This window comes from Microtus ochrogaster, chromosome 2, assembly GCF_000317375.1.
Source record: "Microtus ochrogaster isolate Prairie Vole_2 chromosome 2, MicOch1.0, whole genome shotgun sequence".
Taxonomy (NCBI): Eukaryota; Metazoa; Chordata; class Mammalia; order Rodentia; family Cricetidae; genus Microtus; species Microtus ochrogaster.
Window position 1 is genome coordinate 48,172,336 of NC_022010.1, and position 26,445 is coordinate 48,198,780.

Genomic DNA, 26,445 nt, shown 5'->3' on the forward strand with positions numbered 1-26,445 from the left:
GTAAGCACCACCTTGTGGTGCTACACACATTAATAGCAATGGGTTAATCAAGATGTGAGAGTTAGCCAGTAAGAGACTGGAGATAATGGGCCAGGCAGTGTTTAAAAGAATACAGTTTCTGTGTAATTATTCTGGGGGCAAAGCTAGCCATGCAGAAGCCGGGCGGGACAAAAAACAGGCCTGCTGGCCTCACCACTACAATAAAGGAACTTCTGGAGGCATCATCACCCCTGACTTCAAGCTCAACTATAGAACTATAGTAATAAAACAGCTTGGTACCGGCATAAAAACATACACATGGAACAATGGAATAGAATTGAGGACCCTGATATTAATCCACACACCTATGAACACATGATTTTTGACAAAGCAGCCAAAATTGTACAATTGAAAAAAGAAAGCATCTTCAACAATGGTGTTGGCATAACAGGATGTAAACATGTAGAAGAATGCAAATAGGAGCATATCTATCCGCATGCATAAAACTCAAATCCAAATGGATCAAAGACCTCAACATAAATCCAGTTACACTGAACCTGATAAAAGACAAAGTGAAAAGCAGCCTTGAATGTATTGACACAGCACAGTAGTCAATTTCCTAAATATAGCACCAGTAGCACAGACACTGAGAACAACAATTAATAAAGGGGACCTGCTAAATGTGAGAAGTTTCTGCAAGACAAAGGACATGGTGAATAAGACATGTCAATAAGACATAATCGCAGCCTACAGAAGAGGAAAAGATCTTCACCAACCCATCTGACAGAGGGCTAATCCAGAATAAATAAAGAACTCAAGAAACCAGACATCAAAATACCAAACAATCCAATTAAAAAATGGGGTATCAATCTAAACAGAATTCTCAACAGAAGAAATTCAAATGACTGAAAAACATTTAAGAAATTTCTCAACATAGTCATTAGAGAAATTCAAATACAAATGACTCTGAGATTCCATCTTACACCTGTCAGAATGGCTAAGATCAAAAAGACTGAAGACAGCTTATTCTGGAGAGGATGTGGCCTAAGGGGAACACTTCTCCATCGCTGGTGGGAATGCAAACTTATACAGTCACTTTGGAAATTAATATGGAGGTTTCTAAGAAAATTGGGAGTCAATCTACCTCAAGATGTAGTAATACCACTCTTGGGTATATACCAAAAGGATGCACAATCCTACCACAAGGACATTTGCTCAACTATGTTCTTAGCAGCTTTATTTGTAAAAACCTGCCCTCAGCTGAAGAATGGATAAAGAAAATGTGGTACATTTATATATGGAGTATTACACAGTGATTAAAAAAATGACATCATGAAATTTGAAAACAAATGGATGGAACTAGAAAAAAAAAAAAACTGAGTGAGATAACCCAGACCCAGAAAGACAAATACGGTATTACGTACAAAACTCCTAAGTGGATATTAGATATAAAGCAGCGGATAACCAGGGCAGGTTTTAGCTATCATGAATAATATAATCCATAACCTCAGAGAAGCTGGGTAAAAAGAAGGCCCCTAAGAGGGGCACACATGGAGGGCCCATGAAGGGAAAATAGTGAAGATCACCTGGGTTAACTGAGAGTGGGTGAGAAGGGAGGGGATGGGAAATAGGAACATGGGGTTCAAGATGGCTGAGTTGGGGGAGGACAGAGAGGGAGAACATCGAAAGAGATATCTTGATAGAGGGAGCCATTATGGGGCTAGGGAAAAAGCTGGTGCTAGGGAAATTCCCAGGAATCCATAAGAATGACCCTACCCAAGATTCCTAGCAATAGTGGATAGGGTACCTGAACTGGCCTTCCCCTATAATTAGATTAGTGACTATCCTAATTGTTATCATAGAAACTACATCTAGTAGACAGACACAGATGCAGTGATCCACAGCAAGCTGGGCTGAACTCCTGGATTTCAGTTGGAGAGAGGGAGGAGAGATCATATGAGCAAGGGGGGGTCAAAATCACGATGAGGAAAACCACAGAGACAGCCCACCCAAGCTAGTAGGAGGTCAAGGATTCTGGACTGACAGCTTAAGAATCTGCAGGGGATCAAAGTAGGCCCCCTGAATGTGGATGGCAGTTATGTGGCTTGATCTTTTCAAGGTGCCCTGGCAGTGGGACCAGAACTTATCCTGGGTGTATTAACTGGCTTTTTGGAGTCCATTCCCTATGTTGGGATACTTGTTCAGCCTTGAAACAGGGGGAGGGGCTTGGTCTTGCCTCAACTTGGTATGCTAGACTTTGTTGACTCCTCAAGGGAGACCTTACCCCCTCCTGAGGTGTGAATGGGAAATGGGAAAGAGGGAAGGTGCTGGTGGGGGGGGGGGCAGAAGAAAGGAAGGGTTGGTATGTAAAATAAATAAATATAAAAATAACAATACATGAAATCAAACAAAATGGTTCTTTGAAAGCTTAAAGAAATAATTGACAAAGTGTTAGAAAACCAAACAAAGAAAAAGAAGATTCAAACTCAGAGAGAGGTGGAAAAGGTTCTGTCATGACAAACCTTAATCCAGAAATGATTAGGGAATACTTTGGCAAGTATTTAAAAGGAAACTCTAGAAAAATATATAAATTCCTATGACATACCAAAATTAAATCAGTAAGCTTAATAAGATCCACAATAAGCAATGAGATTAAAGCACTAACACTCTTTCCACAAAGAAGTGCAGGAACACACAGTGACTATCAAATTATTCCAAACCCTCCAGGAAGTACTGTCCTCCAAATTAAAGGAAGATTACCAAACTCATTGTAAAAAGACAGCAATATCTGGATAACAAAACTAGATAGACACAACAAAAAAGGAAGTGCCCTAATTTGAGATGATAGAATTCAATACATGACACCCTATAGTCTTCACTAATATCTCTTCGGATGAAGCCATTGCTACAAAAATCTGATAAAGGCATAAAAATATAGAACAACCTCCCTTATGAACATAAACACAAATTTTTCAATGAAAGACTTGCAAACTGAATTCAACTGCACATCAAAAAGATCATTCATGTAATCAAGTTACAATCATTTTACAGAGTAAGGGATGCTTCAATATACATAGCTCAACAAATGTATAAATCAATAAGTATACTCAAGGATAAAAATGAAGTGATCATTGCAATAGGTACAGAAAAGGTTTTTTGACAAAATCTAATCCTTCATGATAAAAGCCCTGAGGAGATTAGGAATAGAAGGAACAAATCTCAACATAGTAAGAGTTGTATATGACAAATCTATTATCCAACTGGGGTGAAAAATAGAAAGCATTTCCACTGAAAGAAAAAGACAAGTGTCCCCTTTCTCCACTCTTACTAAATACATAACTTGAAGCCTTATCAACAACAAGAATACAAGAGAAAGAAGTATAAAGAAAAACTGAAAAGGAAACCAAGTATCCTAATCTGCAGATGCTGTAATTCTAGGCACAAACCCCATAAATATTCCATCAGAAAACTGTTAAGTTTGATAGATACTCTGAGAAAAATGGTAAGACAAAAAATTAACAGGCATAAATACACCATGACCAATAAAACTGAGGAAGAACTGGAGGAAATGATTACATTTGCAATTGCTTAAAAAAAAAAAAAACAACAACCCTGGACAGTCTTTCTACCTAGACCAAACAACTACCCTCCACTTTTCAGAGCTTCCTTGTCCCTAAATTACCCAATTCTACCTGCCCCTCCTGGATGTGCCTTTACTTTGCTGCCAGGTTAACCCCCATCCTTTTTCCTCCCTAAGATACCCAGTTCACGCCCCTGATGGCCAAATCCAAATGCTGTGTATGGTGAAGCACAATTAATAAAAACTCAAACACAGAAACTGGGGCTCAACCTGAAGGTCAGAAAGCAAAACAGTCAGCCACTGGCTCTTACCTCACTCTCAGTTCAAAATGGCAATCCTGCCTCCAGGAATCCCAGAATAAGACCAAGACTGAGAGCTGTCCCCTCCTGTCTTATAATCCTCTCTAGTTCTGGAATTAAGAGCATACACCACTAACACTGGTTTCTACGATGAGCTAGTGTGGCTATTGGGATTAAAGGTGTGTGTCATTATTGCTTGGTCTGAGGCTGGCTAGTGTGGCTGTTTTACTTTTCTGATCCTCAGACAAACATTATTTATTAAAATACAGATGAAATTCCACTACAGTTGGACCCTCTCTCCTCCCATAGGCTGCCCAATGACAAGCCTGCCTTTCCTCAGGACTCCACTGCCACTCTTGCCTCCAGGTAAACTCCTCTCCTTCTTACCCTTAAACTACCCAGTTTCCCCTTGGCCCGTTCTCAGAACCCCCTGCCACTAGGCAGTCCCTTCTTATTTCTTCTCTCTTGACCACCAAACTCACTGCTGGTCTTTTCTAGGACCCTGAGCAGACCTAGCCTCTAAGTAGACTCTTCTTCTTCTTCCCTAGAGTTCCCAACTCCTCACCTGCCCTCCCTGAGTCCTCACATTGACTGTACCCTTTCTTTCTTTGGACTTAAAAAAAAACAAAACTCATATAGTCATCAGTAGATTCAAAAAGTACTTTGACTAAATTCAACTTTCTTTCATGAGAGAAGTTTCGTAGAAAATAAGGTTGGCATGAATGTGCATTTATGTGTAAGAACTACATGTGACAGATCCAAAGTTAGTATCATCTTAATGGAGAAAACCTCAATGTAATATCATTAAAATCAGGAAGACTAAGTTGTCCACCGTCTCCACTACTGTTCAATAAAATACATAATGTTTTGCTAGACCATTATGATGAGAAGAAGTTCAAATAGGAAAATAACTCAAAGCAAACTTGGTTTTGGATAATATGATGCTACATATAAGAAACACTAAAGAGTCAACCAGAAAACTCCTAGAACTAAAATTTATACTTCCTACAAAGTGTCAGGATTAAAAATAAACATCAAAAGTTTATCTATATACCAAAATGAAACACACTGAGGAAGAAATCACAGAAATAATTCTATTTGTAAGAGTCTTTTTAAAAACCCTCAGAATAAACCTAATCAAGGAGGTGAAGAACTTCTACAATGGAAACTTTAAAATTTGCCAGGTGGTGGTGGCACATGCCTTTAATCCCAGCACTAGGGAGGCAGAGGCAGGAAGATCTCTGTGAGTCTGAGGCCAGCCTGGTCTACAAGAGCTGGTTCCAGGACAGGCTCCAAAGCTACAGAGAAAAAACCCGTCTGGAAAAAACAAAATAAATAAATAAATAAATAAATAACACCTTATGAATACATTAGAAGATGGAAAGTTTTCCTATGCTTATGGACTGTTATAATAATGTTAAAATGATAATCCTACCAAAAAATTTACAGATTCATTCAATCCTAATCAAAATCCCCATGCTACTATTCACAGAAATTTTTAAAAATCTTAAAATAAATATAGAGACATAAAAGGCATTGGAGGGCCAAGGAAATCCTGAGCAAAAAGAAGAGAGACATTATTATACCAGATATCAAGTTATTTAACAGAATTATAGCACTAAGGAGTATTGTAGTAACATGCACCCATGGATGCATGTGTGCACACAGGCACGCACACAAGCACACACACACACACACACACACACCCAGAGGGAGAAAAGGAGAGAGATATCAATGAAACAAGCTAAGAGTCCCAACTAGAAGTCCATTCAACTACCAACATCTGATGTTTGACAAGCATGCACGCTGGAGGAAAGACAACATTGTCAACAATTAGTTTTGGGAAAACTAAATGTCTATATGCATAATAATGAAACTAGACCTTCCCTGTTAAAAATAACCACTATATGGAATTCTGTAACTGCTAGGAGAGATGGGAGGGAGTAGACTACAACAAACAGGAATAGGTAAGAATGTTGTAATTAGACCTACAATCACTCAGAAATAAGGCCAAAGATTGACAAATGGATGCTCATGAAACTAAAAACCTTCTGTGCCACAGGCAATATGATGAAAAGGCAACCTACAGATGGAAACAATTCTTTTGTCAGCTATATATCTTCAAAAGGATTAATGTCTAGAATACATGAAAAACTAAATAAACAAGGAAATAAAAAACCAATTAAAATAGGTCTGAACAGAGAATTCTCAAAATAATAAATATCAATGCTTAATAAACACTTTTGAAGAATATTTATCACTAGCCATCAGAGAAATGCAAATTGTAAAACTATTCTGAGATTCTGTTCACCCCTAGTCAGAATGGCCATCATCAAGAAACCAAATGAAAACAAATGATGGCAACGATTTGTGAAAATAGGATTTGCTGCTGGTACAAATGTGAACTTTTGTAGTCATTAAGAAAATTGGTGTGGAGATTCTTCTAAAACAGTGTTTCTCAACTTTTCTAATGCTGTGACCCTTTAATGCAGTTTCTCATGTTGTGATGACCCCAACTATAAAATTGGTTTTGGTGCTACTTCATAATTATAATTTGCTACTTTTATGAATCATAATGTAAATATCCAATATGCAGGATATTTGGCTCTTGTAAAAGGGTCATTTGATCCCCAAAAGGTTACAACCCACAGGCTGAGAACCACTGCTTTAAAAGCCAAAGACAGAACTACCACACACTCCAGCTATTCTACTCTTAGACACAAACACAAATGATACTGTATCCCCTACTACAGAAATACTTGCTTGTCCACGTTTCTACTTGCTCTTTTCAAAATAGCCAACAAAACAGTCTAGATGTCCCCCAACTAATGGCTAGATAAGAAAATGTGCTACAGTGGGATTTTACTCAGCTGCAAAGAAAATGAGGCTTTGAAATTTGCAGGTAAATGGGTGTCTCTAAAAAATTAGAACCTGACTTAAGGCTAGCCAGGCACAGGAAAACCAATACCACGCTATCCATCATGTACATCTCATATTCTCTTTCATATGAAGATCCCAGCTGCAAATCTCTAATTTTGTGTGTTCAATTTAGAATACAAGGATAAGACAGGAACCTAGAAAAGGCCATGGTGGGAATAGTCACAGGAGCTGGAAATAGTCAAACTGGAAGTGATCTGAATCCTCTACCTGACAGGTAGTTTTTGTAGTTCTAGAAGCTCCTATATAGACTACTGGTGTACAAATAGTATCAATCGTCTTACACAGCTGTGAATTCTATGACCTAAAAAACCAACCTGGAAAGCTAGAGAATCCCATTTGTGCAATAGAGGCCCTATCATTACATGGATAAATAGCTTCTGATTGAATTTGAGACCCATTCAACTGGAGAGAATCCATGTCTATTTCTATAAATCTAATCTGTACCCTTAACTGTGGAAATCATCGTCTCTATAGGTAACAGAGTACTGACATAGATCAAGCTACTTTCTAAATATCTGTTTATACCCACAGAGATAAACTACTCTCAGTCTTAATCTAGAAGCTTATCTTTTCAGTGAAATGTGGTTAAAACAGAGACTTATAGCTGCAGGGTACTGAGAACATGCGTGGATGAGTGTTCAGCCCTAAATAAGACATTTATACCATCCTGTCCATAGTTCATGGGATACTGAAAATAGAAACAGAGTGGGAAAGAATGTAAGAGCTGATACAGGGAAAGGCTATAAAATGTCAGCCAGCAAGATATAGCTATGCAACTGTAAACTTATAGCAAGCTAGGATACCTTCCCTAAGTATGTGCAAGAATGGAAGTTTTAACAATCCAGTATAGCTAGAGGAGGGTCTCAGTAGGGTCTGTTCTTCACAGTTGGACTATTTGCTACTGATAGATTTTGGCATAAAGAGAGCCATTGTCTTTAAGTCTATGTTCATTGATGATTCCACCAGGTTCCAATGGATAGTTCTAATTTAATGGTCGCACAAATAAAGTATAGTACCTATACAAATTGGACTTTTATTATCTTAAAAACTAAATCCTAACATTTGTAGGAAAATGTGTGCATGTGGAAATCATCATGTAAAGCTAAGTAAGCTAGACTAAAAAAGACAAAGACTGCCTACTTTCTCTTCTATGCAGAATCGAGCGCTAAATGGGTGTGGTTTTATGCGATGAAGCTAGAAAGAGTTCCCAAGAGTGGAGGAATTATAAGGAGAGAGGAACAAGGGACACAGGAAGGAAGAGAATACATGCGACATGAAACAAAAAGGCGCTGCTCTTACAATGGTGCATGTTAGTCCTTTATACTGATCGTAAAAGTAGACTTAAAAGTGATGAACATTGTCTTCCAGCTACACATGTTTATGTCTCAGGGGTGAAAAATTATTTATCCCCTCATTTTAAAAATAGAAATAAAAGGTAGACTACATTTTCTGTCCCTAAAATTCCCAGGCTTCAACAGCCTGCTGTGGTAGTCTCAAAATAGTTTCACTACATGTAATTTTCTTTTATCAGTTTTCCTTCAGTCAATAGAGTAACAGACGGCCAGTGGTTACATTGCACATGTTTTGTAACAATTTCTTTTGCTTAAAACAATGGCAAAAATGTTATTCCTTTTGTTCTGGGTGTCTATAAATGCTGTGTCCAAACATCTGCTCTGTTTTTAAGATGAATAGAAATTTTCTTGTTACACATTTTCCTACTTCACTTTTCATCATTTAACCAAATCACATTTCTGTAACTTTAGCAAGACAAATTTCACATAAGAAAAAACTTAATATCTAGAGAATTCCAATGCCAGTTCTCTAAAATGTGCTCCTGCATTTTTATTGTACTGAAGAGAATTTGAGAGAATTTGAAAGTAATTGGTGTTATTATAACCAACTTACTTGGTTTGTGTCAGATCGACTACAATGAGATCTTTCTCTAGAAGTACAGCAACAGCATAGGGTTCTTGAAATTCTACAACAGAAAGAAAAACATTGAAAAGTTTCCATACTGCATACTTTATTTAAACCACCAACAATGCCATTTCCTTTATCTTATATACATTGTATTTAACTGATGAGAAAACCAAAGTATGAGCTAAGGTGACAAAGAATACTTTAATAAAATATGTTTATTTGACAAATATAATGTTAAGATCTCTAATAGAACTAGGAAAAATGAACATGTGTATAGTACATAGTCAAGTACATTCCAAAAATCACGAAGTGATGGCAATCCTGCCTAACAAAGAATGAGAGTGTCACTTCAAGCTTATGGTCACTATCAGACTCATCCATAACCTTAGTGGTTTAGATTTGAACCATGCCCACTAGGAGTCACACTGAGACTGCACTAACTCTGCTTCTCTGGGATATGATACACAATCACCTCACTATGATAGTGAAACACATGTAGTTGGGTGTGTACTTTGAGTCAATATGGTTTAATATACTCCTATAGACTATTCCTGTGTGCATGAGCACAAGCCTACGAAAATCAAACAGCATGGGGTAAATTTCACATTTCTAAATCCAACCCTCTTCCCACTGTTCCTTTCCTCCATATCCTTGATCCATTTATATCCCACTGTCCCTTTCCCACCTAGTTTTGCTCCATTATATCCTAGGAGCTATCTCAAAACCTGAAGGCTGTGTGGGGAATAAGACTGACGATAAACCTTTCTCATGGAGTTTTTGTTCCAGGAATGTTTGCGAGCTGTGGACAGTGAAGAAGTAAGAATTCAGGAGCTACTGTGAGCTATGAGTAAATAAGGGTAATGGTATAAAATGTAACTTGTGTTAAGATAGGGAGCAGGGATTTAGTTAAGAGGCAAAGAAAGCATTGGATTCTATTTACAATCAAGGGCAAATGGGGAAACGGGGAAAGTGAAGTTCTCAGGTTTAGATAACTGCATAAGAAAACATTTTAATTCATTATCTTTGATTCTCAGTAGCTATAGAGTGTTATTTTTCAATATTGTTGAGAAAACATGGCCAAAGAGGCATAGGTTTATCGACCAGTGGTTAAACTGAAATTTAAACCTAGGACTTTAAACTCTAACTTCCATCTTGTTTTCACTATACCAGAAGTTTCTACTGGCTAGTTTGGAAAGCTTTTATCCTAAACTCAATAATCACTCAACAGATGTCTTCTACAGAGGGAGGACTGAAGTCTTGGGTGGGAAATTTAAATACTGAAGCAGGCAGCCTTCAGAGTAACTTCCAGGCCTGAGAAGTTACAGTACCTACACAAGTTCATGTTTACAACCAACATGTACATGAGAGGAAAACACAAGAGCAAACACGTAAATGAAAACAAGAGTTAGGACTTGCTGGTGCTTAGATAGTTATCTCTATGACAATAGTTAGTCTGCTACAGTCCAAGGTTCAAACCGTTCTCATGGTTCCTACTATTTATCTCCAGCATTGTTTTAAGTTTCTCAGTGTTGTTTTTATACAATTTAGCTCTCAGTTTGAAGAGCAGTAGGGTTCCATATAACTAGTTATTTTCTCCTTGTCAGCTCTCCTTAGGAACATCATTGGCTAGGTTTGTAGCAAGTGTTAGAAGATAAAATAGCCAAAGCATTACCATGTGTGAATTAAAGTCACAGATAAATTAAAATTTTAGATTGTTATATCTGTCAAAAGTTATTGTTGTTCCTACACAAATAGAAACTGGCAGCAGAAGTTTCACCTCTGTAGAAACCCTCTGTATACTGTCATAGCTACTAAAAAATTGTTTGGGAATCAGTGCTGAGTTCAATTCTTTGCCTATTAACTAAAAATTTTGTCTTGGGCATATTAGCTATATTCATTCCTTGACTTGAAGCTCCTCTTTCACTGAAATGGTACAAATATAAGTATCTTAAGCTGCTATAAAAGTTATATGAAAAAAATACATGGTGATATTTATAGCTAATAGATAGCAATGAAGTACCTATTTAGGTTGGTGTGTCTCATCATTTAACCCTTGTTTCTACCAGTTAGGGTGAGAGAAGTTCTATCTCAATTATTATTCTGATGAGAATGCATCATTTGAAAGGCTTAGAGATGACTGGCCAACTAAATATAGATGGGAACTGACAAGCTCTGATTACAGTTATTACTCTAGGTGATGATCCCATTAACAATGTTAAAACATTTGAGCTGTGAGAATGAGTCACGGCATCAGATGTCATAAAAGTATCAGCAGTATTAAAATTATTCATAACTTGGTTTAGCCTGGGAATGACATTTATCACTATGTAGCTATAAAGACTGGAATTCCCTATCAACTACTATGAAATAATTAAAATATATTAACACAAGGATATAAACAGTACATAGAATATTAGGTCATTTGTAGAAAGAAGAAGTATATGCATATTTGAAGAGAAGAATTAAAAAGGTGAGTAGCACTGGGCGACTTGGGAAAGGTCATGAGAAACTTCATTATATACAATATAGGCTTTCTTTTCTGGTGCTTTGATATATTCAATGTTTGAATAGTTAAAACACATTTGAGCAGTTACTATATTTATATTCCCATAAGTATAGTTAACACCATTTCTCCTCAAATCTGACAAATGAAAAGTTCAATTATCCTTATCAGTTTTCTGAAAAACACTTTATTAATCCACTTGTAGAGTAGAAAAGGCAGGGTTTAGCAGATTTATACTTTGTTAAAAATCATTAGAAATTATCCTTATATTGCTACTGATGTTCAGGAGACTACATATGAGACATATGTCTCATCTTTGCAACCATGAACTCTCAACTTCGATTTCACATACATTTCAATGCTCTTTAAAGGAGGAATTTTCCTAACTTTAGCTTTTAGTCCTGTAGCTTTACTTTTCTTTTTGTTTCATCCACATTTCCTTCCTAGGTGACTCTAACCTTTGTTCCTTTGTCAACTATACTCATAATTCCAAAGGACATTTATAGTGTGATAAACCATGAACGAATATTGTAAGGTTTTTTTTTCCTTCTTTGTTCTCTAATAACTACTCATTCTTACTACTCTTTCTTTTTAAAAAATGCTGTGACTGTGTATGAAACATGTTGTGTGGTTTGGGGTTTCTTTTAATGAACAGTTTACACTACAGCGGAGACTGTACTAAAACATGTTGTGTAACCTAGGCTAGTTTTGAACTCAGGAACATCCTCTTGCTTCAGTCTCCCCAGATCTGAGATTATACAAATAAAACAACATGCCCAGATACAATAAATATATATGTTACCTACAAATGCCTTTGCTACAGTTTAGATTTTAAGAATCTCTCTTGAAACCTATATATTCCTTTTAAAAAAAAACTATTAAAACTAGTACTTTCTTTCATCTTAGTATTTCTTCAAAGTTCTGTTTCTTCACAAATTTCTCCAAAAACCGTAGATGTTTTCCCATAAATTGGTCTTACCAAACCACACAATTTACAAAACCTTTACTCAATATTCTCAATAAAGTCTGCCTAAATCCTATTTTTCTATTGAGGCTTTACATTAATATTTTAGTCATTTAACCAGCTATAAAGAGGTGGATTATTTATACTGTGAACCATGTAAGTCAGCATTATAATCATGCATTACTTCAATAACTTATGGCTATTTCATAGACCCCGTCAGACTTTATGCAATTTATGTAAATATTGCATTCATATTTCTATAAGCTTAACAAGTACTTATAGTATTGAGCCACAGTAACGTTCAATAAATATATGTTGATAAAAAATGTAGGTCATTTATCTCTAGTAACTCTTGAAATAAAGTGCTATATAATTGCTATCTACTACATATTTTAAATATAAAGCTAAATAATTTAAAGAAAATCAACATATTTAGTAATGAAACATGACATACATATTTTCATAGTTAACAAAGTATTTTCATTTGTCTTTCCACTAATCATATTTAGGTAAAATTATTCCCTTCCTACACAAGATAAGTAAAACATGTAAGTATCTTACTTAGCAGCTAATAAGTTTCAGAGGTGAATCATAAATCCAGAGGTGAATCATAAATCCAAATATTCTGTCCCAAGTCAAGTTTTTGTCCCTTTTGAAAATGTAGTAATATTTATTATATTGTTTTTATCATAAACTCATATTTCTGGTTTATGTTTTAACCATTTTCATTTTTATAGTTATTTTCTCATCATTAGATTTTTGTATGAGTTTAGAACTAGTTTCATGTTTACAAAGGTTTTGTATCTTTACTCAAGATGATAAATATATACATGCATCTCTCCTCCCAATGGTCTTATGACTCTTCTCCATAGTAAAATAAATCACTAACCACACATCAGCAATCCTAGAGTAATCAGATGTGCTGCAGTTGCATCTGAAGCCAAGCCAGATGTGAAGAAGATGCAGCACCACCAGAGTTACAGATCACTGATATCAGGTAAGTGCTTTAACTTTGATTGCTCTTGGGATGGGATGGGTGGAGCTGGTCTAGGAGAGACTATTAGGAGACCTCAGTTTCCCCAAGTGATTTCACCCTGGACCCCTATCGGACCCTCCCAGCTCAGCTTCCACCATCCTTATCAAAGTTTAAAGCACTTACCTGATATTAGAACCTGCAACGCCAGCACTGCTGCACTACATCTGTCTTACTTCCAGTTTGCCAAGTAGGTACAATGTAGAACCTGCGCCAGCAACTGTAGCTCACAGTGTTGTACCACAGTGGATGCCTGCTGCCAAAACTGAAAATATTTAACCTTAATTTCATTAGGAACTTGTCATTTAAAAATGATATTTTTTTTCTAAAGTTAAATGTTTCATTGTATCTACTTACCATTTGGATAAGGTGTTTCACATAAAGTTAGAAATTCAACAATAGGATGGTCCATTTCAAGTACTGTAATTGCTTTTCCATGCATGATGGTTAAACTCGGTCTTCTGCAAGCTTTGTCATATGACAGCCCACCAGAGAATATTATAAATGGTTCACTACATAGGGGGAAAAAGGGTAATGAGACTATATTCTTTAAGATAACATGAAGTCAAAACATAAGCCTTGAAATAATAAGTTCAGAGGAGATTATCTACAATGCAAATGGCCTTCCTGATTCTAGTTTCTTAACTAACAATGACCATTTTATCATCTCCCTTTTCCGGATCTACATTCTAGCTACTAGAATAACTATGGGTAAGTGCAAAGATATTTGAGTGGCACTGGGGAAAGACAAGCTGGAGGAAAGTGGAGTCACTGGCTCTCAAAGGGACTTTTTTATATTTTATTTGGCTACCAGATCTTATATCACTATCATTAGAACATTAGTTATGTTATAATAAACTAATAAGTGGGAATGTGGGACCCAAGCCCCTAAAATGAAAGAGAGAGGTGAATTTTAATACAAAGAGAAATATCACAGTAGGAAGCTCAGAATGGTAAACGAGAACATGAAAATTGTAGGTAATAAAGTTTCTGTAGTAAAAGGTTTATGAGGAAATAGAAAAATAATATGTAGATGAATAATAATTTATTATAGAATATTTTCTCAGTTTTATGCATATCTAGCAAGCTCTAGCTGGCTTAAGTAATTTCATATAAAATTTTAGTGTGTCACTTTAGTACTTTTATTTTTGAAATTAAAATACATTACATTCCCTTTCTTCCCTCCAATCCTCCCATATATGCCCTCCTTTGTTCTCTCTCAAATTATGGCCTTTTTCTTTAATTGTTTACATGCATGCGCACGCACACACACACGCACGCACACACACACACACACACACACACACACTACTCAGTCTATTACTTTTCAAGGTACAAATAAGTAATAAAATGAGTGTCATTCATTTCTCAATTTGTTTGGATTGAGGAATGAGACTTTGGATCTGGGAGAGAGGGGAGGCTGGGAAGACTGGAGGGAGGGGAAATGGAGTGGTCAGAATGTAATGTATGAGAGAAGAATACATTTTCAAAACAGATATGAATGGAAGGAAGGAAGGAAGGAAGGAAGGAAGGAAGGAAGGAAGGAAGGAAGAAGAAAGAAGAAAGAAGAAAGAAAGGTGGGAAAGGAAAGGGAAGGGAAAGGGAAGGGACTCCTGTATGTGTTTGTTAGTGCATGTACAGAGACAACTGCCTTAGGCAGTGAGGGAAGACCTATGCTGAATGGTGGTAGTGCTGTCCAATAGTGTGGGGTCCAGGTAGGAATAAAAGAATGAGAAAGTGTACCAGCATAAGCTTCCTCTTTTCTCTCTCTGCTTCTTGGCTGACATAATGTAAGCTACTTTCCTTCTACTGTGAAGATTTTAATTTGCCTTGACATAATACTAAAATAAATGGAGTCACCCAGTGACAGACTAAAGCAACCTAAAGCCAAAGGGGACTCTATCTGCTAAAAAGAAGTTGCCTGTTTCTATAAATCACTGTATCTCCTCTTTTCTGTCTTATAGTATGCAATTATTAGTTAATTTAATGCTCACTACAGAACAACAAAACCAATAGAATTTTTAATATACCTATCACATTTACATATAAAATATCTTTTCTAATTTTTAAAAATTATGTCTTGACAAAGAGCTCTTCTGTTCTCTGAGTCTGCGATGGGGATGATTTTAGTAAATGGCCTAGCATGAGCAATTTGACAAAGTAAGTAAAGAGTCCACTAATCTGGTATTATGAAGCACACTTCCTATCATTTGAAGTATATCTGCCCTATAGCATTGTATTATAAACCTGCAGTACATACAACAAAATTTATTTTCAAGTAGTGAATGCAGGCACACAAATGATTCTTTTTTTATGAGTTGCCTTGGCCATGGTGTCTCCTCACAGCAAGAGAACAATGACTAAAATGGATTCATTATTAATCCTCCTAGGCTCTAGATATTTGTGTCATCATTATCTCCTTATTTTCCATATCTTACCATTTTATTTTAATCAGTGTATCAATTTTTAAAAATGTGATCCAGTACCAACCAGAATTTTTTACAGATACACATTCCCAAGGCCCCTGCCAAACTGTCTGAAGTGTTAATCAGGGAGGGTGGCAATGCATTTGAACAAATTCTCTACTTAGAACAAAACAAAAACCAAAAGAACAAAACACGTCTTGCTTTAAAAATCTAATACTATCTGGTAAAAAGAACATATGGGGTCACACATGTATGTGTGTGATTGTGTGTGTTCCTCTATATATGCATGAAACAATTAATGAAAAGAAACAGTATCTTAATTAAGGTACAGTCTAACTTTGATATAACCTTCAGTAGAGTACTGTACTGTTTCTGGATCCCATCTTTCATTCTTTTTCAAACTTGTACACCTCCAAATTTTTCCCTTGCTTTAAATTTCCAGAGGTTACTTTTATTTAAAGCAATAATCACAAAAATAAAAACAAAATTGTCTGCATGCACTGTATTCAAGTGGAATGAAAGTAAGTATGACCAATAAAACACACATTTCACATTATAAATAGAATTATTATAGTTAGGATACTAAGTGGTAAAACAAATCTTTAAGAGTAATTAAATACTGCTAACAACGTAGAATACCATGGTTTTAATATAATTATAATGGTGATTTGATTTATTAGGAACCTGAGTGTGCCTTCTTAGTCGTGAAAATCTATGCCTTATGCATTATTTCATCTAGTTTTCATGGAGTAACATAGTAAATCAGGTATTATTAGTGATGAAACTAAAGATTTGATATAATTAAAAATCTCAGAGCCATGTTACTGTAAAGTCAGTGATGTTAACTGTGGCGTCACACTGCTTCATTTGAGCCCTGGCTCCCAAAGGCTACTTTACTTCCGCCTTTTAACACCTATCTCAGAAATTCTCTCCCTAAGGACTTTTCTTGACCTCTCTCTTGACAGCTCTTCTCTCCATGGCCTTCAACAAGGTGTTCCTTTTCCTTATTTCTTTAAAATTTTTAATTGCCCAAAAAAGCCAATAAAAAGTTAGAAATGTGCTAATATTTACAGCTCGATTATACCCTTGTCCCTTTCCATTCCCCCAAGACAAACATCCATCAAACTACTTCTCGTGCCATTCAAAAATCACTAGTATTTTTTCCTTGTCTTTGCTACTAGAGCCTACCAAATTAAAAAGCTGGTAATAAGTCATGGTTTAGCTCACAAATCAAATTACACAGTGTGTAGTATATAGTTAAAACCAATGGAGTCAACCTGAACATTGCTGAGCACGGCACAGGAGTATACTTTCAAAACAACACCCTTGTAGCCAAGAAGAAGCACTAAAGTCCATGGGTCCTGAGATTTATTGTGCAAAAAGCATCTCAGGCTTCACATGAAACTATTTGCTCTCATTTTGCTGTTTCATTTTCAAGATTTGTAATCTATAAAAATATTGAACACTAATTGATAATTCAACAGATATTATAGCCTTTAGGACAGTCAACACTGAAGTTAAGTGAAAAGGAAAACTAAATAAAGCTATAAGCTGTTTGGAAAAATTAATATAATTTCCTGACCTTCAAAGATCCTTAGAGTTTACACTGCATAACTTGTGATATACACTACTGAATCTAAAGGCACAAGAAAACTTGTAATTATAATATTCTAAAAAGACAATAGTTATATTAGATTTTGTTTCCATCCACAATCTTTAAAATTTGGAATATTTTATTTTTTAGGTATATTATACTAAACTGGACTGCTAAAGGGGTATTGAAAATTTATCATCACAATTTTATACTATTAAAACTTCAGAAGAGGAAGTTTTAACAAACATATTTATATCTGTGATGCTAATAGCACACTACAATGTGAGCAAGTAACTAAGATAAAGTAGGAACTTTCAATTTACAGTCTGTTTAGGGGCTGACAAAATGGCTTAGCACATCAAAATTCTTGCTGCACAAGCCTGGCTCCTGAGTTAGATCCCCAGAACCCACGTCTTATACATGCATCATCATCATCATCATCATCATCATCATCATCATCATAATAATAATAATAATGATAAATAACAATAATGTTCAGACAAGGTTTATTATGCTCATATTGGGTGGAAAATGTCCTTAGTGATTATTACAAATTAAGAGGAAATGCAGAAATACTGGACATGGTATCTATAAATGTAGAATTGTATTAAATGTTATTTTATCATATAAATCATAAAATTCAGGCTTTTCCCATTATGAAAATATTTATGACTTTATAATTCCAACTAAAGGTTAGCTTTCCAATTTTAATATGTCAGATTATAAGCTCAGAGAGATCTGGCTATATATTTAAATGTCATAAGGAATATCAATAGATGCATAGATTAAGCTTAATAAATATTTATATATTATAAATAATTCAAGAGTCCTCAATTATTAGAATATATATAATGTTAATATAAATATAATGAAGTACACTATTTGTTATTTTCAATATTCATAATTATCAAGAAAAATAAGTTATTGATTTAGAGAATTAATAATTTATAATTCTAGGGCAGTATAACATGTTATCAAAGATTGTTGCTTCCATTATCCCACCCTAACATATATTCAATATTCACCAAGTACAACCACATACCTGTTCCTGCAGGTTTTGTACTCTACTTTCAGAATCGGTTTACAAGGCTCAGACTTTCTTCCTTCTCTTTGACTTTTTCCTAATGAGAGAAAGAAATAATTAAATCTGACTTAAATTATACTGACCCATGAGAATTTTTTTAAATTTCCATTAAGAAATATAAACATGAAACAATAACATAATGAAAAAATGAAATCTACAAGCCTCTGGGGTGAGTCACGTAACTTCCTGCACTACAACAACCCCTGAACAGGTTACATTGGCAGGTGATACGGGCACGACTGAAGCCAAATGCTCAAGCACAGTTTTAATTGTAGATACTGCTTACAGAAGAGAACAGGACAGGCATTAGTTTACATTTCCATCAATGATGATTAAGTTTGGAATAATTTTATTACTTTAGTTGTATTATATTGTTAAACTGGTCATTTTCATAGTAACATCAGTTTAATCTAAAGATACTGGTTTATTTTTAAAGTGCCCATATTTGGCATAAGTCTATATATTCTAATATTTTATTAAATCTATATGCCTTAGGATAATAAAAATAGACTGCTATATAATCAAGTTATTTATAAAGTATCTCCTTTTGGTGCTTTGTAATCCCTAAATATGGATGTATTTACTTATAAAATTATTGCAGTTACATATGCTCATAAAATAAAGTTTAGGACTGATGAATCATACATACATAATGAAATATATTATTAAAACATATTATTCACGACTGTGATCTCAACAGTCAGGAGGCTGAGGCATGAGTGTTGAGTGTTCAAATCCACCAAAGAGTACATTAGAGTGTCTTCCCCTCCCTCCACAAGAAAATGAACAAAAAGAAAGGAAGAGAAAAAGATAAAATCTTTTAATAAAATCTATATAACTCTCAATAGTTTATCTATACTAGAAGTAAACTTTCATATTGCAGAAAGTCCTGTCTTAAACATATGATAGACTTACAGAATCATTCTTCTTCATTTAAAAATGGTGTTACAGTGATTAATTTACTATGTGGAGAGGGGGCACTCATTACAGAGGTAAGAGAACTATTAGTTCTCTCCTTTTGCGATTTGGGTCCCAAGCATTGAAATCAGGTTGTAAAGTCCCATTAATGTTCAGTCTTCAGCTCTAACAACTTACTTTTAGAAAACAGTTTCTTACTTTAATTATATCAGTATTTGTCAGTGGTTAAAGCATGCTTAAATGCCATGTTGTATAAAACATTGTATAAAAAATCGTCAATTTGATTTGTTACTATTCTCTATATTCCTAGTATTATATGATATATGTCAGGGTACATAGAAGTAATTAAATTCTAATATGTTTGGAATTTATTAGATTGAACAATACAAACATAAAAATGACAGTGTGATGCACCAGAAGCGAATGAGTAACAGACACAACATGCTGTAGAAGCTGTAATTAAACAGGGGCATGGATAGACCAGCTGGACTCCATAAAAGGATAAATGACAGAAAAAGGATAAATTCTCCAGGTATAAAATAGTCAACTAATGACAAAATGTGTAACTGATTCTCAACATGGACAGCTTCTGAATTTGGGAGTAATAGGAATAAACCAACATTTCAGAACATGGGTAAAATTAACAAAAAATATTTTTGAAAATTGTATAAAATCAATGCTGGAGACAAACCAGAGCATATCAAACCAAACAGGAGGAAAGAAAGTGAAGAACATCAAAAACTGTAAAACACCACTAGTCATTACCACCATACACACAAGTGTAATACTGAAAGGCTAGAGAAGTAATGGTAAATTGATAAAGAGACAACCCTAGGCCAAGGTAATCTAAGCAAAAATGCTGAATGACAGAAAAAAATATTAAAGGCAGAAAGGAAAGTCAAGATCAAAATGGATGTATGAAAAGAGCCCCAAGTAAGATTAAATATCAATTTCAGAAACATTAAAGCTAATCAATACCCCTGTATTGATTAGCAGAGAGCAAGATATCCCAAGTATTAGAAATGAAAAAAAGAACTGTCAACTAAGAATTTCATGTTGGACAAAATCATCTTTCAACAATAAATTCAAATAAAAACATTTCCCCTAAAACAAAGCTGAATTTGCATCCTAGAACTATCTTAACAACAACAACATAGTAATAAAAGGTGTTTTTCAGGCTGAAAGAAATGGACCACAGATGGGGATTTGAACTTATAATAAAAATACTGTACAAAATTTTCATTATTTTGTATTTCCCTTGACATTATCTACTTCACCCATGTTCTTAATTTTATAATATAGAATAGTACAGAATTATGAGTTTGAGAGTTTTTTGAGTTTTTAGTTTCTGCATTTCCCATATAATTTTTAATTTCATGTTTTTGTTCTTCTGTATTGATTCCCTTAGTTAAAGATAGTGTCTGTTTTCTTTCATTATATCAGTGTTTTATTTCTTTGAGAAAGGGGATGAGAAAATACATTCTACAGTATAAATGATATTATATCACATCCACATTATATAGCTTTATATACATGAAGTTTTACTCTTATTTCTAACAAACTTTTATACTGTATATCCTGAATAATTGATAAAATGAAGATAAAAGACTATATCCACATTATATAAGATATAAACAAAAATATTATAAAGAGGGTGATGTGTGCACCATTGTTGTCAATACAAGTTAGGCAAAGCCGGTGATGTTATCAAAGGTTTTAGGAGGTGATTGCACCTAAGCTTAAAGATTAAAGAAAGGTGAAATGCTCACAATAAAGGACAGAAAGAATTTTTGAAATATTTCTAAAAGGCAAAAAGATACTGAGTGGGAAACTATAAAAAAAATCTGAGCAGTTTAATAGAAGAGAAATGCAGAACAAGAAGCAGGTAAACAGATGACAAATCAGTTGGAATTGGTTGACTTGAAATCAGTAACAAAAATATCGACAAAAACAAATACAAAAGTTAAGACTCAGAGGTGTCTTTCACAACACCAAAAGTTCTAACAAAGCTGAGTCATATTCCAGAACGAGAAACAGACATAAAAATATATTAAAGGTAGATGGCAAAAAAGTTCCAAAAAATTTAGAACTGTTGACTTACAAGACTCAGAGAGTATTATATAGAAATAGGTCCTGAATATTGTGACTGAGGATGAGGGGACATGCTGTGAAATGTTGTCTTTTGGACGTGACACAGCCATAGTTAACTCACAAGAGTTATGACCACCTGCAGCTTCAGGTAAACATCTTCAGGACTAACCTTGAATATATCTATCTGGACTGAACCAAACAACATGGAGAGGAAGCCTGCTGGTGGAGGAAAAAGCCCACTATGCTTTTATATCTGTAATACTCTCTGAGTCTTGTAAGTCAACTATTGCTGTGTCATGTCCAAAAGACAACATTTCACAGCAAGTACCCCATCCACAGTCACAATATTCAGGACCTAATTCTATAATACTCTCTAAGTCTATGGCGAGTGGCTTTTCTTCATGCCCCATACAGAACTTAATGTTCATGGTCACTTTAGCATTTTGAGGATTCAAGGCTGTGCATTTATGGCTACCTACTACAGAAAGAAGAACCTCTGACCAAGACTGAGAACTGAAGAGATCTATTTGTAGAAATAGAAATATCTACAAAGCAGTTACTACTAGCATAATCTTAAAGGGCTGTGCCCCTTCCAGCCATGGTCTTCTGATCAGGTACTGTGTGCTGTACTAATTTTTTGTAGTGTAGATCAGAAGGAAACTAATTATACACTAACTCTCATGTCACTGTTGCACCGATTTTTTCTTGCCTTTTAATGAAAAGTTTTAATTTCATGAGAAAAAAAATTTAGAACTGTTTATAGAAAAATTAAACAATAAAGACGAGACAAAACATTTTTAAGTTGCTGCAAATAAAAGATAAAAACTTTGCCTGAAAACACCAGAAGGAGAAAACACATTCTAAATCGTAGAAGCAAAGTTCAAAACACTGAAGATTGCTCACTTAGAAAACATTGAAACTAGAAGATGATTGACTATCATTAAAGCAGTCGTTATATTACATGAATTCCCACCTAGCACACTCTATGACCTGATGTTGACCATAAATCTACGTCTAGCAAAATAGTCTTCAAAAATGGAGATAAGATAATTTCAAATAGAAGCTTAATGAAATCATTTCACCAGACCTATGAAATGGGAGTGATGTCCACAAATAAATTAAATTATAGAGTATTTTGTCTCTTAATTATAATACATGTGACCATTTAAAAATCACAATATTTGTGTATGATATACAATTATAGTATAAATGATAATGAAGATAGATAAGTAGATCTACATGGTTACAAGATATCTATATATTAAATGATGTGTTATAATTTTAGCATTAACATATTGAGTAGTTAAGGAAACATTGTGATACTTGCAATAAACAATAGGAAAAGAAGATAAAGTGCCTATGAATTAAAATGTATTCCTAATAATATTTAAATTACTTGAAAGTGGAAAAGCAGAGAAAAGCAAACAAATATAGTATGAACAACAGAAAGCAAACAAAAATAAGTAGACTTAAATCTAGTCTTCCTAGTAATTATATTTAATGTTAATGGACTAAACAGACTAACATTAAGACAGTAAAACAAAAAACCTAAAATAGAAGAGCTCATCGATGCACTCTGCCAGTCTGCAACATAAAGGAAGGCAAAACTGGAGGAATGAAAGCTGTGGAGAGGCGATTCTGTAGTCTCCACTGTCTCTCTTCTTACCATGTGGAACTGTGGTTTGGAAAGGGCGACTTGGGCTTTTCAGGTTCCATAAAGTCAAGCTACCATCCGAATGGCTGCACATGAATTGTTTGCCCTCATGATGCCAATCAATTGAATGAATAGCCTGGTAAAATAACAACAACAAAAAAAAAAGAAAAAAGGGGAAAGTAGATATATTATATCATCATATATTCTGAAAACAGTAATTATTTCATTTTAAAATTGTATTAATCCTTACAGTAGTGTAATTTCTTCTATAAAAGTTTTTAAGGAAAGATCTACTGAATTAGTATTTAATATTGAATTTCTAAATCTTTGTATCTTTTGTGAATAATTTAACCATTTTGTTGAATACAATGAGACAAGTCCTAGTGGGCAAGAAAATCAAAAGGTGTATAAAATATCTCCTCCCAAGAAACAGAGTAAGGTCAATATGGGTGAATATTAATCATCTCTACTGTTCAGAACATTAAGCATGTGTGCTTATACAGTTACGTAACTGAATTCTTTTTACATAACCAAGTATGAAATTTTCAGTCAATATATATTATATCAGAGTTACAGCTAACTGCTGTTTTGACAAATCATTAAACAACAACAACAAAACAGATGATTCAGACCTCAATATAAGACTAAACTGAACATAAAATGCAACATGATATCCTGGGCTTGTGAGATTTTGTTTTTCTTTTCGTTTCTTCTCAGTTTAGCCGTAATTTCTATGCCCAGACTTTTCCCCTAACAGTCTCTAATAAAAGCATTTAGAAACATTCTTCATTGTCTTCTCTGTTTATTTCTTTTCCTTTCTGCAGGCAGTTCAAACAAAATAGTACTTCTTTTGTCAACTTTGCTGATCCTCAGTTTAAAATTCTCTGAAACTACGTGGTCAGCAGAAGCAGAGGATGAGAGTGTACAGCCCCAAGCCTCATCCTAACCCAGTGAAATCCTACCCACTGGGGAGGAGAGAAAAAATATAGCTACAACTATAAATGAAGTAGAATTTCAGTACATAGGGCAATGATGAAACATTGTCTTGTTTTAGAGATCAAGACAATAAATAGTGTATAACTAAGGAGCTAGTAACTGAGCTGATGGAGGGTATTTGATTTTTTGTTTATTTAGTTACATCACATTCTTTCTATCAAAACAGGGACTTAATGGAAACCAAATATCAATAATCAATTCAAGAAAAAATAAAACAAAGAATTTAAAGGGAAAATATGAGTCATATTTTGTCAACGCTAACGTTTTCTTGAAAACAAAAGCTTAAAAACTATATAGCAATCTGACAAAAGGAAATATACAGTTCCCATGGAATCAAAATATTACCTTTATGCCAAATTGAAAGGTTTCTTTGAGCTTATTGAAGAAATATCATTATGAAGAAACAAAACCATAACTATTGTAAAATAAATCCTTGCCTTTTTATTACTTAGAAAATTTCCACTCTGCATTCTAGGCTAGCCTGAAACTTACTGTGTAGCTCTAGTTGGCTTTGAACTTGAGGAACTCCTTCACTGGATTGGGATAAGGCTGTGTCTGAACGTTTTCTCTCCCTCTACTTTTGCTGACCAAGTAGCTTCAGAGAATGTGAAACTGACTGCAGTTCAGCAAAGTTGACAGAAGTGCTATTTTGTTTGAACTGCCTTTTCCGCATGGCTGCGAGTAGAGGCATAACCTATAACACCTAGCTGAAAGCAATTTTTTCAGCTAATTATTTCTCAATATAATACTGTATTTCTAAAAAAAAATCCAATTTATCTATGACTAATCATCAAGGGACAGTAAGACAGTTCAAATAGCTTTTTGGTGCCTACAGACTAATAGGATTTTAAAATACAAAAGAGACAAGAAGAGAGTTCATATTGAGAAAGCAATTACCAGTAGAAAAATCTTGAAGGTAAGAAAAAATTATATCATTAAGAGAAAGTGAGTAACATGTCCCAGATGTGTGAACTGTTTAACAAGATGCAGTAAATTATACTTTAAAAAAAAGTATCACAGCTTTAATTCTCATTTTCAGACCCTGTTAACAGGGAGTCAAATATCCTAATGTAGAGAATCTCGTGATCTGATTATATCTTTGAAAGATAATCTATTAATGAAGAATATACAGAAAGGTCGATGTTAAGAGACTCATAACCAGTCAAGCAATTTCACGTAGAGTACTGGGTATGGAAATGACAGAGAGGAATTGAGAGAACGGCAATAAAAATAAAGACAAAATCAAAAAGCCTATAAAAACTGATTGTTTATGATATATGAAGAAGAGCAAAATAGGATTACCATGGACACTGTAAACTGGTTTTAAAAGAAAAAAGAACATAGAAAGTGGTATGTGTAATATAAATTCTGTTCTGGTGATATTTATTTTGACTTACCTATTAAATTGCTAGACATTTAAATTTAAAGTTTAAGAGAGGGATAAAGGCCAGCGAGTTGTTAGTTGTAGTAAGCTTCTTGCTTACTACAGTAAGTATTATTAGTATTAGAAATGAGAGACAGTACAAATAAACATAAGTTAGAGGAGGCAACAAAAGGCAGACGTAGTGTTGAGGTGCGAGGGGCTCACTACATCACTCAGCCAGCCTCAAACTAGGGCCACAACTTGTGTTCCTGCCTTAGTCTCTCAAACGCCTAGTATGTTCCCGTGTTCCAGACTTGAGAATCTATAATCTAAATGAATCAGAGACAGAGAAAAGAGGCAAATAAACGAGATAGGCACAAACGAAACAATTTTAAGAATGGACTTTGAAAAATTACAGCAGAGACCACTATGTGCAGTGCTGGGAAGAGTATATATGATTTATAAAACCATCTTAGCAATTTATTAAAGATAGTTTCTAGTTATGACAAAGTAATAAGAAAGTTTGAAAAGTTTTTTAGCTACATAAAGCTTATAACTATCTCTATTAGAATGACATAAACTACAAATGTGTAGTATAATACCTATGTGTGTATATGATTTACATCAATACGTAAAATAATCTCTATGTATAAATTATATAGACAATCATATTCTATTAATTTAGAATATTTCTAATCTTTATTTAAAGTTTCAGTTTCAGAATTAATATGCTTATTTCTTAAGGTTGGAAAATTTATTTTCATACAGTTTAGGCTTAAGGAAAGCATAATTTTCAGCATTTTCCTTTTGGTTTCCTATTGATCTGGTCTTTTCCAACTCTAACAAGTTAAACCGTGTTTGTATTTTTCTCTAGCTCTTAGTCTTAAAAAAGGGAGAAATATTTATAATGTATCATTGCATTTTGTGCATTTAACAACAGCAAACAGCCAGCTCTGCTCTGTGGAGTCATTTTTCCTTATGATTCAGATGTACTGAAAGTGAATATGAAGAACATAATTAATTTGTGCTATTACTTGCATGGTTGTTTTTCACCAATTATGACCAAATTGCTCAGACACTACACAATTAACTTCTAGACTC

The 26,445-nt window shown here is 34.5% G+C and overlaps 1 protein-coding gene across 9 annotated transcripts in view; it reads right to left on the reverse strand.

Annotated features, from left to right (window-relative positions):
- The window catches only part of Stxbp5l (syntaxin binding protein 5 like), a 250,576-nt gene that overhangs the window by 137,344 nt on the left and 86,787 nt on the right, over positions 1 to 26,445 (reverse strand). For all 9 annotated transcript variants that reach the window (XM_026785910.1, XM_026785901.1, XM_026785891.1 and 6 more), the window contains exons 9-12: positions 22,998 to 23,121; positions 18,281 to 18,359; positions 13,576 to 13,730; positions 8,704 to 8,776 (exon numbers count right to left, since the gene is read on the reverse strand). In XM_026785910.1, coding sequence (XP_026641711.1) covers positions 8,704 to 8,776; positions 13,576 to 13,730; positions 18,281 to 18,359; positions 22,998 to 23,121 — 431 coding nt within the window. The remainder of the gene's footprint in view (positions 1 to 8,703; positions 8,777 to 13,575; positions 13,731 to 18,280; positions 18,360 to 22,997; positions 23,122 to 26,445) is intronic.